The 18,072-nt window shown below is 50.5% G+C and overlaps 1 protein-coding gene across 2 annotated transcripts in view; it reads left to right on the forward strand.

The window, feature by feature from the left end:
* Positions 1 to 707: 707 nt before the first annotated feature.
* SOS1 (SOS Ras/Rac guanine nucleotide exchange factor 1) overlaps positions 708 to 18,072 on the forward strand; it is a 70,042-nt gene continuing 52,677 nt past the window's right edge. Inside the window, exons 1-4 of one of the 2 annotated variants that reach the window (XM_064146253.1) lie at positions 708 to 1,017; positions 10,772 to 10,897; positions 13,909 to 14,040; positions 14,550 to 14,714. In XM_064146253.1, the coding sequence (XP_064002323.1) occupies positions 931 to 1,017; positions 10,772 to 10,897; positions 13,909 to 14,040; positions 14,550 to 14,714 (510 nt within the window). In that variant the 5' untranslated portion in view covers positions 708 to 930. Of the gene's footprint in view, positions 1,018 to 2,285; positions 2,509 to 10,771; positions 10,898 to 13,908; positions 14,041 to 14,549; positions 14,715 to 18,072 lie in introns of those variants that run through there. The other variant, XM_064146254.1, reaches the window with a different exon arrangement.

Genomic DNA, 18,072 nt, shown 5'->3' on the forward strand with positions numbered 1-18,072 from the left:
TACGCTCCTGACGGACGTGGTTTAGCACCAGACTCTGTGGGGTTAGACAACAGATGATGTTAAAGTCTTTCCCACCCAGAAGGTCCCTGTGATTCCGTGCCCACGCGTGCTGGTGTGTTGGCCACGAGCAGTGGAGCAGCAGCTGCTCAGCCAGCCCTGGAGCCAGCTGTGTCTTGCTCACTGCTTTGCAAGCAGAGCTGCACTCTGCCATGCTGCACTCGCGGTGTGCTGCCAGCATCCGCACCCTGCCGACAGCTGCTCTGCGGGAGCAGCCTGCAGGCACAGCCGCACCAAGCCGCCTCTACCCGAGCAGTCCCTGCGGGTTCTTCGCTCTCCTCCCGGCTGAGAAGCAGGTCCCGAGCCTCTCTTCCAGGCACCGGCGAAGGCTTTCCTACGTTAATGACTCCTTGTGCTTCCCGCGGGAAGGAACGACGCAAGCCGAGGCGAGGCGGCCCCGAGCGCAGGAGGCTGGGCGCGGCGGCGGCTGGCTGCGGGCGGCTGCGGGCGTCACTTCCGCCGGGGGAGGGCGGGCGCAGGCGGCGGGCACGGCGCAGGCGCGCGGGCGGGACGGCGTCCGAGGCGCGGGGAGGCGGCGGCGGCGCTCGCGCTCCAGGTCCCGCCCCGCCCCTGGCGGCCCCGCGCGCCGCGTGACCCCGCCGCTCGCTCCCGCCCGCCGCTCCCCGCCGCCGCCCCCGGGGCAACCACCGAGAGCCGGGGGCGGGGAATGCGGCAGCCGCCGCCGCCGCCTCCCCCCGCCTCTGCGGGCCTGCCGCCGACAGTGGTGGCGGCGGCGGGCGGCCGCCGGGCCTTCTGCTGAGGGGCCGCCGAGCTCTCCTACGGCGGCCTTCTCGGGGCGCCCGGCCCGGCCTGCCCCGGTTCGCCACGCCCGCCTCCCCCCCCAGCTCCTCAGCGGCCGGGCTCGGAGGCACCATGCAGGCGCAGCCGCTGCTCTATGAGTTCTTCAGCGAGGAGAACGCGCCGAAGTGGCGGGGGCTGCTGGTGCCGGCCCTTAAGAAGGTGAGGGCGAGCGGCGCCTCCTCTCTCGGGGTGCAGCACTGCGGGAGCGGCGATGACTCGGGGCCCGGCGCGGCGGCCCGGCCTCTGCGCGGAGCGGGCCGCAGCCGGCGCTGCGCCTTGGCCGAGCGGAGCCGCTCGGCTCCCGCCGCGCTCTGGAAGCGACTTTAGGGGCATGGCTCGGTTCTGTCTTCGCCACCGTGCCGGGCGGTCGTCTGCCTTGGCCGGCGCCATGAAGGAGGTGGCCGGCGGCTCCGCGCAGGTCCCGGCACCCTCCGCGGCCGCGGGGTCCGCTGTGCCGGAGCGATGCTGTGACAGATGGAGCTGTATGGGTAGAAGCGGGATGATGGGCACACGGGTCGTGCCGGCCCTTCGCTGAGAAGGCAGCCAGTCGGTTTATGCTGGGCTCCCTGAGCGCCCCGCCGTGACGCGGCTGGGGGGAAGGCTTGTGAGGAGCTGCGGGTAGAAGCTTGAGTCGTTAGTGTTCGGGCTGAACGACTTCTGGTTCAGCTTCTCTTAGTTCAAATGCGGTTTTGCTCAGAAGGTGTCATTAGGACAAACTAGCAAGTTTTGCTCCTTCGGGATTGTGAAGCTTGCGTCTGGGATGTGGGAAGAATTTATCTGGAAGAGAGGAAAAATGGTGAGGGTGCCTCTTGCCCTACAGCAGCCCAAAGCTTGAACAGTAAAAGGCTTAAGAAGCAAGTGGTTTCTGAGAGCGCCGTGAGAACTGGCTTCAGACTGCAGAACTTGACCCTTGAGTTGAGCACCGCAGTGCTCTGCGTCTGCTTAGCGACAGTGATTAACTGCAGCTTGTGTGTCAGAGCTGTGCTGCCGGGGCTATTGAACAGCCTGGACTTGCAGCGTCTCACAGTATGGACTGGAAGTCTCAGGTGTTGCAGTTGTGCCAGTTCAGTGTTTCTTCCTACTTTGCTCTTGTGATGTATTGTCTTGCTCCTCTGAGCATGCTCCTTGAGGTCTCCAGCGCGGTGTGATTTCATCCAGTTCTTGGAAGTCTTCTTGCTTGTCTCGTCCGTCACATGTAGTGTTACTGGGTTTACCCCTGATCAGTGGTTGCATCCTTGCAGCTACGCTTCAGCACTAACTGTGCAACTCGCCTGTGGGGCATGTAAGCACTTGGCCATCAAACTGCAGTCTGCTTGGAAACTGGAGCTACCCAAGGCCTTGGCCAGCGAGGGCTTGTTCCTTTAGAGCTAAAGTTTATCGCATTTGGAACCAGGATCACTGCTGAGCTCTGGGGGATGTAGAGGGAGGAATTGAGGCAAGTGTGAACTAAGACTTTGGAATGACTTGGTACATCTCAAGCACAAGATTTCTTCCCAATGGACAAGCCATTTGTGGAGTCACCCTGCAGTAAAGATGCTTGCTGAAGGAACTGGATACATTCCTTAGGGAAGGAAAGGAATTCTGGAGTCTGAAGTCAACAGAGAAGGCAATGATGGCAAACTACCAAGGATGACAAACTGGCCCTGCAAGGTATAGTTGTCTTGGTTTTGTTTTACTGTGCTCTGTTTTTGACTTAGGGTAGAGGGGTGATAGGAGGGGAGTTAGTTCTGAAGGCTTCACACTCCAGCGTGCAACTGTCTGGCAGGTCTTAGCTCTGAACCTCAGCTCTTCCAAGATCACCACCTGTTTCTTGTCTTCTCTCAAGCTCTTGCCCCTCTCTGCTCCGGAAGCATAGTCCTAATCTGCTTGGTATTGGTGTCCCGGTCAAGGTAGATGGGAAGAGTCTGTCTGTGCTGTCACCTGTAGTGAACAGCTGAATCCTCGAGTTAAAGGGCAATTCAACGACTAGTTAAAATGTTCAATTGTTACCTTAGTGGCTTCTTCCCTAATGGAGAAACCAGATTGGTGTTTGACTAGCTACAAGCAGTGTTGGCTAGGGTGTTTAAGCTGCTGAGGGCCCCATAAAATAGGGAACCTCTCCTGAGTGTCAGGTAAAACCGCCAGTGTTGCTGCATCCTCTGACAGTCCTCTTTCGGTGAGGCAGTGCCCTACTGCAGCTTTGCAGCCCATGGGTTTGAGACACTTGGTTCTCTGCTCTGCCAGCCAAGGACCTGAGCCAGCGTGTGGGACTAGTCAAGAAGAGAATGTGGCAGCGTATGCTAGTGAGGGCAGAGGGCAGAGCTGTCCCGGAGGGAAGCTGGTGCCTTGTGGCTTTGTCTGCAGCACTGCCAGAGCACGCTGCCTCTGAAGGAGCCAGATTAGCTGAAGCTCGTGTCCATCTCCTTGTCACCAGCAAAGAGCCTTTCCTTTGTTTCCCCTGTGAGCTGACCAGCTGTTGGCAGTCGTTCTCAGGTGGTGACAGCAAGCTGCTTTCTGAACTCCACCTTTACATGAAGGAGATACACAAGCAGAACCGTGATGATTTCCTCGATAGCTGGAAACGACACTTGGGATGCTTGGGAAGACCTCTGCTGGATGAACATCTGCCATGAGAGGAGTGGTGTTTAATTTCCCTTTGCTGGAACCTGTACACCAGGATGGGGATTTCACAGCTCTTGAGTGAAGCTGCCACACGTAGACTGAACCATTAAAATGCCTTTGCCCTGTGGTGACTGTGAGTTGGCTTTGCAGTGCAGAGCTCAAACAACAGCCTCAGAACCCCTCTCTGGAGAAGTAGGTAGCGCTGAAGCATTGCAGATAACTTTCTTTTGCCCCATGAGTTATTTTGATTATTTACTGGTTCTTTTTTTCAAGCAACCAAACCAGTAACATGTAATAAATCTCCTCCTACCTCACCAAATTCTTCGGGGAGCCTGCTTTGTGTTTCACAAGACGTGAGCTTAATAAACCTGCACTTGCACCATTCGGATCGTAACGTCGTCGCTTCTGTTCCAGCTCTCCTTCAGATACTGTCAAGATAGGCTCTGGTGCACCCAGTTATGAGGAGAATTGTGTGCTGGTGCTGCTCGGCCTGGTTGCTGTTACTTTGAAGCAGCAGAAGGGGAGTGTTGCAGAGGCCGCTGTGGTTGTGATGCTGAGGTACAAGAAAAGGAAGTAAGAGTATCAGCTGTTGTCTGAAAGTGTAGTTGCAGAGGTGGACAGAAGGTAAGATGCTGGGGCTGAAGACAGAGCATTCAAGACCCATGAAACTCCAGAGCTCTTGGGAGGCTGGGGATGGAGACACATGGCTCGTGGTACCTCCTGGAAAATGGCCTCAGAAGGGACAGCTGCAGAGTGATGCCTCTTCCCCATGATCCTTGATGAGGGCATTTAGGAGTTTTGTTCTGGTTATAACCTCTTGGATCCTTTGTTTTTTTTTCCCTACAGCATCTTTCAGGGATCAGTACTGGGTCCAGTTTTGGTCAAGCTCTTTATCAGCAATCTGGATGAGGGCAAGTTTGTGGATGATACAAAACTGAAGGCGGGGGTAGGGGTGGCTGACACCTGTCAAGCTGTGCCACCACCCAACGAGATCTGGACAGGCTGAGAGCTGGACAAAGGCAAACCATATGGAGTTCAGTAAGGACAAGAGTGGAGTCCTGAATCTGGGGAGGAACAACAGCAGGTTGAGGGATGCCTTGCTGGAAAGCAGCTCTGTGGAGAAAACCCTTGGAGTGCTGGTGGGCAGCAAATTCTGCATGGGGCAGCAATGTGGCCTTGTGGCCGAGAGGCCCAAGGGCATCCTGGGCTGCAGCAAGGAAAGCATGGCCAGAAGGGCTAGGGAGGTTCTTCTGCTCCTCTGCTCTGCTGAGATCACATCTGGAATGCTGTGGCCAGTTTGGAGCTTCCCAGTTCAAGACAGGGACCTGCTGGAGAGAGTCCAGTGAAGAGCCATGAGGATGGTTGGGGGGTTTGAGCATCTCCCTTCTGAAGAGAGACTGAGAGCTCTGGGGCTGTTTAATCTGGGGAAGACTTGAAAGGAGGTCTGATGGATATCGGTAAATATCTGAGGGGTGGGTGTCAGGTGAATGGAGCCAATCTCTTTTTGGTGGTCTGCAGCAACAAGGAGCAGTGGCTGCAAACTGGAACATCAAGGTTTCACCTCAAGATGAGGATAAAGGTCTTTGGTGTGGGAGTGCTGGAGGCCTGGAGCAGGCTGCCCAGAAAGGTTGTAGAGTCTCCTTCTCTGGAGCCTTTCCAACCCCACGTGGACGTGTTCCTGTGTGACCTGCCCTGGATGGCCCTGCTCTGGCAGAGGGGTTGGACTGGATGATCTCTGGAGGTCCCTTTCAACCTCTAAGGTTCTGTGATTCCCCTCGGCTCTCTAACTCTCCTTTATGTGCTGGGAATTTTCCCACATCTTCCCTGGTAGGCTGGGTTTTGCAGTACAAAGCATATGGTCCTTACTGATGAAGTAACTGTGATCAAGAGGAAAAACAGCTTCTGTACAAGATACTCCACTCTTCACATGCCTCCAGCTGAGTATTGAACTGCTTGCTAGAATCCCAGCACATGGGTAGTCTTGCCAAAATCACCTGCAACAGACAACAGACTCTTTGCTTTTGCTTCAGTTCTGTGGCTTTAGGATGATTTCCTTTCTGTTAAGCACTTCCCTGAAGCTCTGGGAGCTTCTGCTGCCTCTGCTGGGCCTCAGTTGGGTGTAGATGTCTGCAGCGTTTCCCACAGGCTTTTTCTGAGGCGTTCTCTCTTCAGCAGAACGACCGAGAACCACAAGCCTGCCTGTGCCGATTGCTAGTGGTGGTGTGGGAGCCTTACGCTGGCGTTTTTGTGTGGCACATCAAGTTGCTTGAGAAGTCTTGGGAGATGTTGTTTTTTGTTCATCCTGAGTTGAAATTGTTCAGCTTTATGATCAACATAAATGGTAAATCAGGCTTTTTCTCAACAGCAAAAGCAGTTGCTAAGGAAATGTGGTTGAGTATCAGTCAGGTTATTGCATTCACTGTGCAAGGCTTTCTTGCCTTGAGGGTGGTAACACCCCGAAATGAGTTGCCCAGGGAGGGAGTGGAAGCCCCATCCTTGAAGGGGTTTAAGACCAGGCTGGATGAGGCTCTAGACACAGTAGTGTGAGGTGTCCCTGCCCATGGCAGGGGGGTTGGAACTGAATGATCCTTGTGGTCCCTTCCAACCCTGACTGATTCTATGAAACACCTTTCTAGTGCAGCCTGAGCTGCTGCCTGTCAGTTTAGACTAAGATTTGAGTCATCTGGTGACCAGCCTAGGAGCTATTGTGTTGGCTCTGTACAACCTGATCAATTTGGGGATGCCCCTGCTTGCTTACTGCAAAGAGGGTGGGACCAGATGACCTTTGGAGGTCCTTTTCTATGATTCTGTGATTCCCTTAGGAGGAAGATAATGGATTCTGTCACTATATAAGGGAGAGGTTAATTGTTTCAATTGTTCAAAAATCTTACCTAAACATCACTGCACTTCAGAAGCTGGACAGTGCCTGGCTTGGGAGCAGCCCTGAAGAAAAGGGCTTAGAGGTGCTGGTGAAAGAGAAGCTCAGCATGAGCCAGCAGTGTGCTCTTGTAGCCCAGAGAGCAACCAGAGCCTGGGCTGCAGCAAGAGCAGTGTGGGCAGCAGGGCCAGGGAGGGGATTCTGCCCCTCTGCACCCTCTGCTGAGACCCCCACCTGGAGCACTGTGCCCAGCTCTGGAGCCCTGTGACAGGAAAGAGCTGGAGGGGCTGGAAGGTGTCCAGAGAAGGGCCACGAGGATGAGCAGAGGGCTGGAGCTGCTCTGCTATGGGCACAGGCTGAGAGAGTTGGGGCTGTTCAGTCTGCAGAGGAGAAGGCTCCCAGCAGACCTTATTGTGGCCTTCTGGTATCTGAAGTGGGCTACAAGAAAGCTGGGGAGGGACTTTTTAGGGTGTCAGGTAGTGATAGGACTGGGTCCAACCTAGAGGAGGGCAGACTTAGTTTGGATGTTAGGAAGAAGTTCTTGACTGTGAGGGTGGTGAGAGACTGGCACAGGTTGCCTGGGAGGTGGTGAAAGCCTCATCCCTGGGTGTTTTTTAAGGCCAGGCTGGATGTGGCTCTGAGCAGCCTGATCTAGTGTGAGGTGTCCCTGCCCATGGCAGGGGGGTTGGAACTGAATGATCCCCAAGATCCCTTCCAACCCTGACAATTCTGTGGCTCTGTGTGATTCTGTGTTCCTGACCTAGAGCTGTGAAGGATCTAGTGGACTCTGTGCCGTGCTCATTCTTCTCAGGGGTGCCAAGCCAGAGTGGCCTGCTTTTGTTTGGGTTTATATTATTTTTCAGTTCCAGGCTCACTTTATGAGAAAGGTGGAAACGTTTGGCTGGTAACTTAATCATCATTTGTGAAACTGGCCATGTGATGGTGATGTTAGCCTGTTCTCATTTCTTGTCTTCTCTTCCCAAGTCTGACATCTTGCTCAGCCTTCTGTCATGCTTTAGATAATGGACCTCTTGGGACTTGCTTTGAGTACCCTCAAATAACACAGTTTCATTCTCAGTCTGAGCCTTTAAGTGCTACAACAGTGCAGATACTAAAATTACACCTTCCTCTGGTAATTGTACACCGAAGGATCCTGTAATTTTCCTTCTTAGTCTTGTTGGTGTTGCTCCCTTCTGCTTGTGTGACTTTGAACCCTAAATGATACTAAATCTCATTCAAGTAGCAGTGAAGCTTGTTTACTACCTGCATGATGCAGGTGAACCACACTTTCCTCTCCTGAGGTGGGTATTCTACTAAAGCAGAGCTTGGTAGTGCCAGGAGACTATGGCCTTTGAGAAGAACAATCCATAAATAAAACCCAACAATAAAACGTGTGGAACTTTGGCTGCCACACCAGGAGTAGGTTATCGTTGTTGAGTCTGTTTTGACTGCCTATGGATACTGTTTCAGGTCATGGCCTGATGTGGTATGCTTGTTTCTACTTGTTCCTGTCTTACAGACCTAAAGAGTTGTGGTGAGAGTGTTTTAAGTCTGCAGTCTGATTTTTACTGAAGGAGAAGCTGGAGCTGCTCTTCATCACTCTGTATCATCTGTATTTTTTACTGTTTTGCTGCCCAGGGAATTTAACACCTGTGGAAATACAAAGTGCTGTGGGGAGAATGAGACACAAATTTGTTCAGTTCTGCTTTAAAAACAACCCCCTAACATTAAAGGCAGCTCAGCTCTGATCTTGAAGAAGTTTCTTCTGCAAGTCTGTAATTTCTGCTGTTAAGATGTCCCAGGCTGGTACAGCATTTCAGATGTCAGTGTTTGAATTGTAAATAGTGCCTGGGACTGCTGGGCATGCTGCTTGTCAGGTACCTCCACAGACACCCTCTGGAGCCCTGCACAGCGAAGTTCTTAGGAAGACTGAAACTGTTGGCACAATCAAAACAGTTGCATTAGTTAGTCAAATGGAGAGAAGTTCTCCTGTTCTATTTTTGCCAGGGTGCTTTTAAGTTTGAAAAGAACTTCTGGAGATGGTTTTGGTTTGTTGTTTATTTTAAACCCTGCTGCATAAGGGTATGCATCCTGCAAGAAACGAAACGCATGAGCCAGCATATTTAAATCTCAGCAGCAGTTAAATGAGCACCAGGACCGTGCCCAGACATGAAGCTTTCAACCTGATGCAGGCAAGTGGATTTCTGTTTGAGGCTGTTGTGTGTTGGGACTTCCTAACAGTTAATTCTTGCTACAGCTGCAAAGGGGGCTGAAAACTCAGTTGTGAAGTTAAATAGTTCTGGCAGCGTTATTTGGATGTGGACGTGGGTTTCACGTTTGGATGAGGCTGACTGTTTGGCTTTGGTGTTAAGGTGGTTAAAGCTCTTGTACTAGTGATGGAGAGAAGTGGAGGCATTTTTGGTTGTGTGCAGTGGAATGAGGAAAGGTGGGTTGTGATAATTAGCAGTCGTCTTGCCAGACGTGGTAGTACTGAGAGATGAACCTGGCCTGCATTGCTGAGCTTTGCATACCTGAAAGGTAAACTACTTCAAGCTCTGTTGTTTTGTGAGCTGCAGCACAAAGGAAAGCTATACTGGGAGCTTGTTTCAGAAGTTCGGTGAGTGTCTGCAGAAGAATAATGACAGGAGCGAGGAGAGTTGTGCCTTGGTAGGTTTTACACTGCTTGTGGCACCTGTGGGGACCCAGCTTTTAAAACCTCAGAACTGCCAGGAAGGACACTGGCCTCTCTAGGGGCAAGCAACAGATGTCATTTACCTGGACCTGAGCAAGGCCTTTGGCACTGTCCCACACCACATCTTGGTCTCCAAGCTGGTGAAATGTGGGTTTGATGAGTGCACCACTAGATGGATAAAGGCCTGGCTTGATTGCCACACCAAAATAGTGGCTGTCAATGGCTCCATGTCCAAGTAGAGGCCAGTGACAAGTGGAGTCTCAGGGACCAGTCCTGGGACCAGTCTTGTTCAACATCTTTGTTGGTGCCATGGACAGAGGCATTGAGTGCACCCTCAGCAAGTTTGCTGATGACACCAAGCTGTGTGGTGCAGCAGCCAGGCTGGAGGGAAGAGATCCATCCAGAGGGACCTAGACAGGCTGGAGAGGTGGCACAAGTCAGCCTCATGAGGTTCAACAAGACCAAGTGCAAGGTCCTGCATCTGGGTCGACACAATCCCAAATCCAGGCTGGGCAGTGCCTGGCTTGAGAGCAGCCCTGAGGAGAGACACTTGGGGATGCTGGTGGATGAGAAACTCAACATGAGCCAGCAGTGTGCCCTTGCAGCCTGGAGGGCCAACCAGAGCCCGGGCTGCATCAGGAGAAGTGTGGCCAGCAGAGTGAGGGAGGTGATTCCCCCCCTCTGCTGCACTCTGGTGAGACCCCTCCTGGAGTACTGCATCCAGTTCTGGAGCCTCTATTACAAGAAGGATGTGGATGTGCAGGAGCATGTCCAGAGAAGGGCCACGAGGATGCTCAGAGGGCTGCAGCAGCTCTGCTATGAGGACAGACTGAAAGAGTTGGGGCTGTTCAGTCTGGAAAAGAGGAGGCTCCCAGGTGACCTTCTTGTGGCCTTCCAGGATCTGAAGTGGGGCCTATAAAAAAGCTGGGGAGGGACTTTTTAGGCTGTCAGGGAGTGACAGGACTGGGGGGAATGGAGCAAAGCTGGAGCTGGGGAGATTGAGAGTGGAGGTGAGGAGGAAGTTGTTGAGCATGGGAGTGGTGAGAGGCTGGAATGGGTTGCCCAGGGAGGTGGTTGAGGCCCCATGGCTGGAGGTGTTTAAGGCCAGGCTGGCTGAGGCTGTGGCCAGCCTGCTCTAGGGTAGGGTGTCCCTGGCCATGGCAGGGGGGTTGGAACTGGCTGCTCCTTGTGGTGCCTTCCAACCCTGACTGATTCTATGATTCTGTTGTATGATTCTTGACATGCTTCTTACTCCAGCTTTGTAAAATATCAGTATGGAAACAAAGTTCTCTTAGTGAGAGCTAATTGAGAGTAGATTAAATCATTTGAAGGCTAAATACTGCCGAAGTCATCGTTGTTTCTGTAGCACCTCTGAGAAAAAGGTTCTGTGTTTCGTTACTGTGGCAAAAATGAGTTGCACCTAAAATGTCTTGGACAAACTGGTTTAAGATAAGTGTCAGCAGGGGGTTTAAACAGTTTTCCTAACTGCATTGCTAAGCACTATTACCAATTAGCTGTTTTCTTGACATTAAATGCTGCTTACAGCGAGTTGAATACATTTAACCTTGGAGCTTTGCGTTTCCACCAGGCATAGGTGAGTGCTTCGCTCCCTTTTGCCTGGGTTGGATTTTTGTGAGGTGTTTGATTCATTCTTTTGTCATTTGGGGTTTGTTTTCTTCAACTGCAGCATATGGTTTGGGGAAGAGTAAAACTGAATGCTTGAATTCTTCTGTTTTCCATAGGTCCAGGTGCAGGTGCATCCTAAACTTTCCTCTACTGAAGATGCGCTGCAGTATGTGGAGGAGTTAATTCTCCAGCTGTTAAATATGTTGTGTCAAGCACAACCAAGGAGTTTTCTGGATGTAGAGGTATAAAGAATACTTGTTATAAATCTGTGCTGATGAAAAGTTACTATGTTAATGATTTCACAAGGTGCAAATGAGAGCATCAGTGATGCATCTTTACGTAGCGCAACTTTCTGCTTAAAGCCTGCTGAGTTACCCAATGCTGATTTCCCTATCAATTGACTTTGTTGTTTGACAACCTCTGAGCTGTGTTACTGTGTAATAGATGGGGAGTGCAACTACACAAGCTGACTGCTTCCTTAGAGAAGAACTCTCTTCTGCGCTGGCATTGCATGCGAAATACATCTGCTTAGCGTGAAGCTCTGCGCTGGTTTCTCAGTGTGGTGATTTAGGCTGATACACCACACCACCCCCACCACCACACCCCCACCCCGGAAATCTGAACAAAAATAGCTCAGTCACTTTCTCAGAATGACTTGAGGAAACTTCTTTCCTCTATATAGAAACCTCTTTACTTTTGCCTCTTTGAAGAGCTACAACTTCTGATGCTCAGAAAAGCAACTTGATGCTTGCAAAGAGAGTGTGATCCAAAAGGACTTCTGCAGCTGAGATGTTAGATAAGCTACATGAGTTAAGCTTCTAAGCCCATGCATATCCTGCTAGCCCTTTGTGCTTAAGACTTTGCTGCCAAGTTGTAGACTCCTTATGCAGTGTGCTTGTTGCTTTCTAGTACTTGGGGGCCCAAGTTAGGTAATGAGATGCAGCATCCTCGCCTACTGAGGAAAATGGCAAAAAAAACCTTCAACCAAAAATCCCTTAAAAAAAACACTACAGCTTTCTCTGAGCTCAACATGCAGGAATTGCATCCTTCCTCTTCTCTTCTGAGCGCTGACACCTCTCTGCTGGTGTTCCAGTATCCCCTGCAACGGCTGGCCTGTTTTGCAACATCATTCTTAGTCTGGCAGCTCAGGAGACAAGAGGTTTGTGGAAGGTTGTTTAATGCCATGGTTGAAACAATGCTAACAAAACCCTTGCGTTGCAGGTTTTATGGCTGGGAAGTCAGGATGAGAAATGCAAGAGTTGGAGGTGATCAGGCAACCTCAGTTTGCCCCCTTTGTGTCCGTGCATCATAATGCTGTCTTTAATTATATGGTCATATATGTATTTCTGTTCTTCCCAGGAAGCCTTCGTTGTTCAGTCAGCAGGGTGGGTTATGTTAGAGGAGTGAATTAGTATTTAGTAGTGAATGAGACTTATTTTTGGGTAGCAGCTCTGCTTTCTTTTTGCAGAAGCTTTGATGAGAAGAGAGAAAAGCAAAAGCCTGTACTTTGAGAAGCTGAGTGCCACCTACATAGACTTGTAACCTGTCCCAGTTTTTTGTCAGAAAGCTTTTGTGTACTTTGTCCTCTACCAGCTCTTTGTAAATAGTCATTAACTTCATCTTCCTCATTTCATGGTTGCTCAGGCAGGGGTCATTCTTATGTCAGCAAGCACTTTCAACCAAAACAGACAGTGGAAGCTGTGGACTGAAAAAAACAAAATGTGAAGTGATCAGAGAAGGTAGACTTCTGGCATCTCTGAACACCAGGGTTACCAAAACCAGTGAAGCTTTTGAGCCTCCAGAGACGTGCATGTGTGTGAGTTCCAGAAGAGCTGTCCCATGTATGGCTGTCCTCACGCAACCTGACAGCTGGCAGGAGGAGTAAATACACTGGAGCATGTATGGTCCAACTGCAGGCTGTGAAACTGTGTTAAAAGATGTGGGTGCTGTTGTAGATTCTCTTCTCCTGCTGTGGTTAGTGACGTTGTTAGAGCAGTTTGCATGTGTGGCAGTCTGGACCATGTGCTGATCAGTAAAGGTGAACCAGCAAACCTCCATCATCCCCTTCAGTGACTACACAGTACTGGGAATGGAGTGCTAGGATAAAGTGTGGTCCTGTATTTAAATGCTGGATGACCAGGCATGTGCACTAAAGTGCCTGCAAAGGCAATTTTATTGTTATTTCTCAACTTTTGACTGCTTATGGCATCCAGAGGGACCTGAACAGACTGGAGAGCTGGCCCAGGTGAACCTCATGAGGTTTGAACAAGAGCGAGCAAGTGCAGGATCCTGCACCTGGGCCAGAGCAGTCCTCACTATCAGTACAGACTAGGAGAGAAGATGATAGAAAGCAGCCCTGAAAAGAAGGACTTGGGGGTACTGGTGGACAAGAAGCTGGACAGGAGCAGGCAGTGTGAGCTTGCAGCACAGAAGGCCAGTGGCAGCTTGGGCTGCATCCAAAGCAGCATGGTCAGCAGGTCCAGAGAGGTGATTCTGCCACTTTGCTCTGCTGAGACCTCACCTGCAGGGCTGGGGACAGCTCTGGAGCCCTCAATATAGAAACGACATGGATCTGATGGAGCAAGTCCAGAAGAGGCCATGAAAATGGTCAGGGGGCTGGAGCAGCTCTGCTAAGAGGACAGGCTGAGGGAGGTGGGAGTGTCCAGCCTGGAGAAGAGCAGGTTCTAGGGAGACCTAAGAACAGCCTGCCAGGACCTGAAGGGGCTACAAGAAGGCTGCAGAGGGACTGCTGCCAAAGACCTGCAGGGAAAGGACCAGGGACAATGGCTGCAAACTAGAGCAGAGCTGATTGAACTGGATGTGAGGAACAAGTTCTGCACCAGGAGATTGCTGCAACACTGCAACAGGTTGTCCAGGAAGGTGGTTGGGGCCCATGGCTGGAGATATTGAAGGTGAGGCTGGAGAGGGCTGCGGGCAGCCTGCTCTAGTGGAGGATGTCCCTGCTGAGTGCAGGGGGTTGGACTGGATGAGCTTTGGAGGTCTCTTCCAACCCAGCCCATTCAGTGATGATGATGTTGATACCTTGGTACAGCCTTTTGAGTGCAGTGAGCAGCTCATGCCAAGATGCTGAGATCTGCACGTCTTGTACTAGCTCGTACAGTTCCCATGGTAGCACTAGCAAACAAACAGACCTTGGGTAAGTGATGGAAAGCAATTTGACAGTGCAGCAATATTGCCAAGCTCCTTCAGATTGTCCATTTACCCTCTAGTCCTGTGTTGTTTTCTTTTGAAGGATCGTGTTCAAAAGAGTTTTCCCCATCCTATTGACAAGTGGGCAATAGCTGATGCCCAGTCTGCTATTGAGAAGAGGAAAAGAAGGAATCCATTATCTCTCCCAGTAGAAAAAATCCATCCCTTACTAAAGGTAAGCAGCAGTGCAACCCTACCTTTAGAATGCAAGTAGAAATTAACACTTGGGTTTTGTCTCGTGCCTGTCTGCTACCTGAAATGTAAGCAGAAAGGATTAAGAATATTGTTTGTTGCCTGCTCTTATTAAGTGTTAGTTAATTGCTTTTGTCTTTGGTGGGGTCATTTTTTCCTCTAACTTAAAAGTTAGTTAATTCTTGCCTGGGCAGACAAAGCCAAGAACTCCTTTGCTTTAAATTTGATTGCTCTTGCTTCATTTTGCATGACTAAAGAAAAAACACTGGAAATAACCCTAAATATCTCAGTGAGGGTTTGGGAGACAGTTGTTGGCTGCTGTCATTTCCACAGTTAACAGGGCTGCGTCCCTGGTGACAGTGCTGCTTGTTCAGGCCTTCAGGCTGCTGTGTTTGTATTGCTAAAGTGTGGGTCTGTGGTGAATGTTCACACTGAGGAGCTAACTGGGCTTACTTGTGCTGTGTATTCCTTGTTTGTTTGTTTTTCTTTCAGGAAGTTCTAGGCTACAAAATTGACCACCAAGTGTCTGTTTACATAGTGGCAGTATTAGAATACATTTCTGCAGACATCTTGAAGCTGGTTGGGAATTACGTGAGGAATATAAGGCATTATGAGATTACAAAACAAGATATCAAAGTGGCAATGTGTGCTGATAAGGTAAGCCTAGCTCCTCTTCCTCACCTTAGCAGGAAGTCCTAGGTCAGTTTTGAGAGGGCAGTGTCTGTCCCTTGTTAAGAACACAAAGTGTTTTACCCTGAAAAGAAGAAATTCCTCATGGAAAATGCGGTTCCAGTGACAGAGCAAAGCCACCACAAAGCTCAGGGAGCTCACAGAGTTACTGCTTCTACTAATTAATCACAGAATGCCAGGTTGGAAGGGACCCCAAGGATCATCTGGCTTAGGGATGATGAAATAAGCCTGAAGAGACTACCCCAAGCCAGGCTTCAGGAACTGGCACCACTCACCTTAAAGATGATAAAGATTCTTGATTGGTTTTGCAGTCCTCAAAAGCTCCCCCATCCAAATGGGGCTGAGTCAGCTCAGGCTGCCCTTGAAGCTGCAGTTCTCCAGAAGTAATACTAGTAGTAATAGTAATAATCTCTCTTCCTTCTTAACATCATTTGCAGAACCTCAGTAGTGTGTGAACGCTTTACAAAGTGCACTGACTTCAAAGGTTAACATTCCTAAGCTGTAAAAGTGGACTCTGATTTTGTAGCTTGAAAAAAGAAGGCTGAAATGAAGCTTGGGTGTTCTCTGGGTGTACTGGTGCATGCAAAAAGCAATGCCTCAGCGGTGCAGCATTTGAAAAGCAAAAGACCCACCCAGCCTAACTCTCCTCAGCAGGCCATATTTTGATCTACAGGGAGTCTTTCATGTAGCTCCAGAAGAATCATGAGGTCCAGACAGGAATTTGCTCTCTTTCCAGCCTCTTCCAGGTGCCTTTGCATTCTAGCTTCTGTGGCCACCTCATTAGCATCTCAAGGGTTTCATTATTTAAAAAAACAAAGCTTGAAGTTAAGCCTTTAAGGGGTGGGATTTAAGAATCTGGAGCCTTACTGAAGCCCAGGGCTGTTCAGGTTGATTCCTTCACTACCTGGTCTGTGTTACTGGCTTTGGGATTGTCTCTGTGTTTCAGTGGGTACAATTTTTCTCACTTCCTGCTTCCTTTTTTCCCCTCCTACTTTGTGATGGTCTGGGTGTTCCCTGCCTCCCCCCCCCCCCCCACTTTGGAAATCACCCAGACTAGATTGAGCTGGCTCTGGAAATTGAATGAAGCTTATATTTACAGCTTAGCTCAATATACAAGCAGATATTTACAGTATATACAGAAATATACAAGGTAAAAGGTAATACAGCAACACAACTCCCCTCCCGGAAACCTGAGTCCCCAGGAGGGGCTCCCAATTGCCCTTCAACCTTCTCCCACCCCTCTCAACCTTACCCCAGTCCCAAGGAAGAATGGAGGTTCAGCCAGGGGGTTAGGAAGCAAAGTGGATTAGTCAAAGAAACGGCAGAGAGGGCTGAGGTTAGAGATGCAGCTCAGCCAGTTCCCCAGCAGAAGTGCTGAGTGTGTTCTCTGTGTTTTGATTCTTATTTTTATACATCTCAGCAAGCCTGTGAGCGAGGTAGACATCAGCCTTGTTTTCCCTTCACAGCCTGGAATCTAATTCTTCTCACCAAAACATTCTAGCTAGGCTCAAACTAGCACGGACGTTTTTCACCCAGTTTTGGTCTCTCAAGGTATCTTGTGAGGCCCTTGAGACTCGAGTACTTCTGAGTCTTGCTTTTGGTCGTGTCTGCCTGGGTCATTAGGCAAGGTTTGAAGGTGCATGCTTGAACATTTGCCATAGAACAGTAACAGGAATAAGTGCTGTTGCTGCCTGCTTCTTCCTGTCTTAGCAAAGGTGCTGAGCAGAAGAGCTGTGATGAAGCTGATATATGAACTTCCATCGTCTTATGTGGGAGGAACTCTTTTGTAGGTACATAGAAGGAACTTTTGAACATAATCACAGAGTCACAGAGGGGAAGGGGCTGGAAGGGACCTCCAGAGATCATCCAGGCCAACCCCCTGCCACAGCAGGTCACAGAGGAACACATCCAGGTGGGGTTGGAAAGGCTCCAGAGAAGGAGACTCCACAACCTCTCTGTGCAGCCTGCTTCAGGCCTTCAGCACCTTCACAGGGACAAAGTTTCCCCTCTCATTCCTGTGGCATCTCCTCTGCTCCTGCTTGCCCCCAGTGCCCCTTGTGCTGCCCTTGGCCACCCCTGAGCAGAGCCTGGCTGTGTCCTGCCAACACTGCCCTGCACACCTTTAGCACAGCACTGAGGGCAGCCCTCAGGCTCCTCTGCTCCAGGCTCCCAGCCCCAGCTCCCTCAGCCTGGCCTCACAGATGTTCACTGCCTGCAGCAGCTTGGTGCTCTGGACTCCAGTCTCTTAATAAGCTCCCTGAGGTCCTGCTGGACTTGAGGGGCCCAGAACTGGACACAGTATCCCAGATGTGGCCTCATCAGGGCAGAGTAGGGGGCAGAGGAGAACCTCTCTGGGCCTACTCACCACCTCCCTTCTAATCCACTGCAGGGTGCCCTTGACCTTCTTGGCCTGAAGGACACCCTGCTGGCTCATGGGCATCCTTCTGCCCCCTAGGTCCCTTTCCCCTGTGCAAGTTTCCAGCAGGTCAGTCCCCAGCCTGTACTGGTTCATGAAACTCTTCCCCACATGCCAGACTCCAGGCTTGGCCTTGGGATGTAAAAGCTCTAAAGCAGGCCTCTTGCTTTACTGCTTCAGCAGAACAAGCCATTGGAAGGTGCTCCCAGGGAGCTTTCTTGGCCAGTTGCATTGAGACAGTTCCTAGCCTGTTATGTCCCTCTCCATAACTCGTTTTTTGCTTGGTTTTGTTTTTTGTAGGAGAACAAACAGAACAGTTTCCTGGCTCTGTGTGCCAATTTTTTTCTTCTCGGGCACTTTCCCACTTGCCTTTGTGCCATCCATCCATCCATCTGGAAAGTTTTGCCTTGTCTGCACAAACCAAACTCTGTCAAAATGTAGGCTGCTTTTCTTCTGGCCATTTCTCATGTGCTCTAAATTCAATATCTGCAGTCTAGGTGACATCAAAGCATGATTGGGATTGGAAGGGACCTTTGGAGATGGAGACCAATCCCTCTGCCAAGGCAAGTTCACCTAAAGAGGGTCACACAGGAATGCATCCAGGTGTGTTTGGAATATCTCCAGAGATGGAGACTCCACCAGCTCTCTGGCAGCCTGCACCCATGCTCCAGCACCCTTAAATTAAAGAATTTTGTCCTTCTGTCAAAATGGAACTTCTTAAATTCGACTTTGTTCAAATCCCTTCATGTGCCAGCAGCTGCCTCCTGCATAACTGCATAAGGGCTGACATGGGGATGCTGCAGTGCTCTCAACAAGCATTTTGGGATCTAGAGTCCTTACGGAGGTCTTCTGTGGAGATACCTCATGATGTTAGACCTAGCTGAGTGCAGGGGTTTTGGTGCATCCTGT

Source organism: Pogoniulus pusillus, chromosome 7 (genome assembly GCF_015220805.1).
Source record: "Pogoniulus pusillus isolate bPogPus1 chromosome 7, bPogPus1.pri, whole genome shotgun sequence".
NCBI classification, from domain to species: Eukaryota; Metazoa; Chordata; class Aves; order Piciformes; family Lybiidae; genus Pogoniulus; species Pogoniulus pusillus.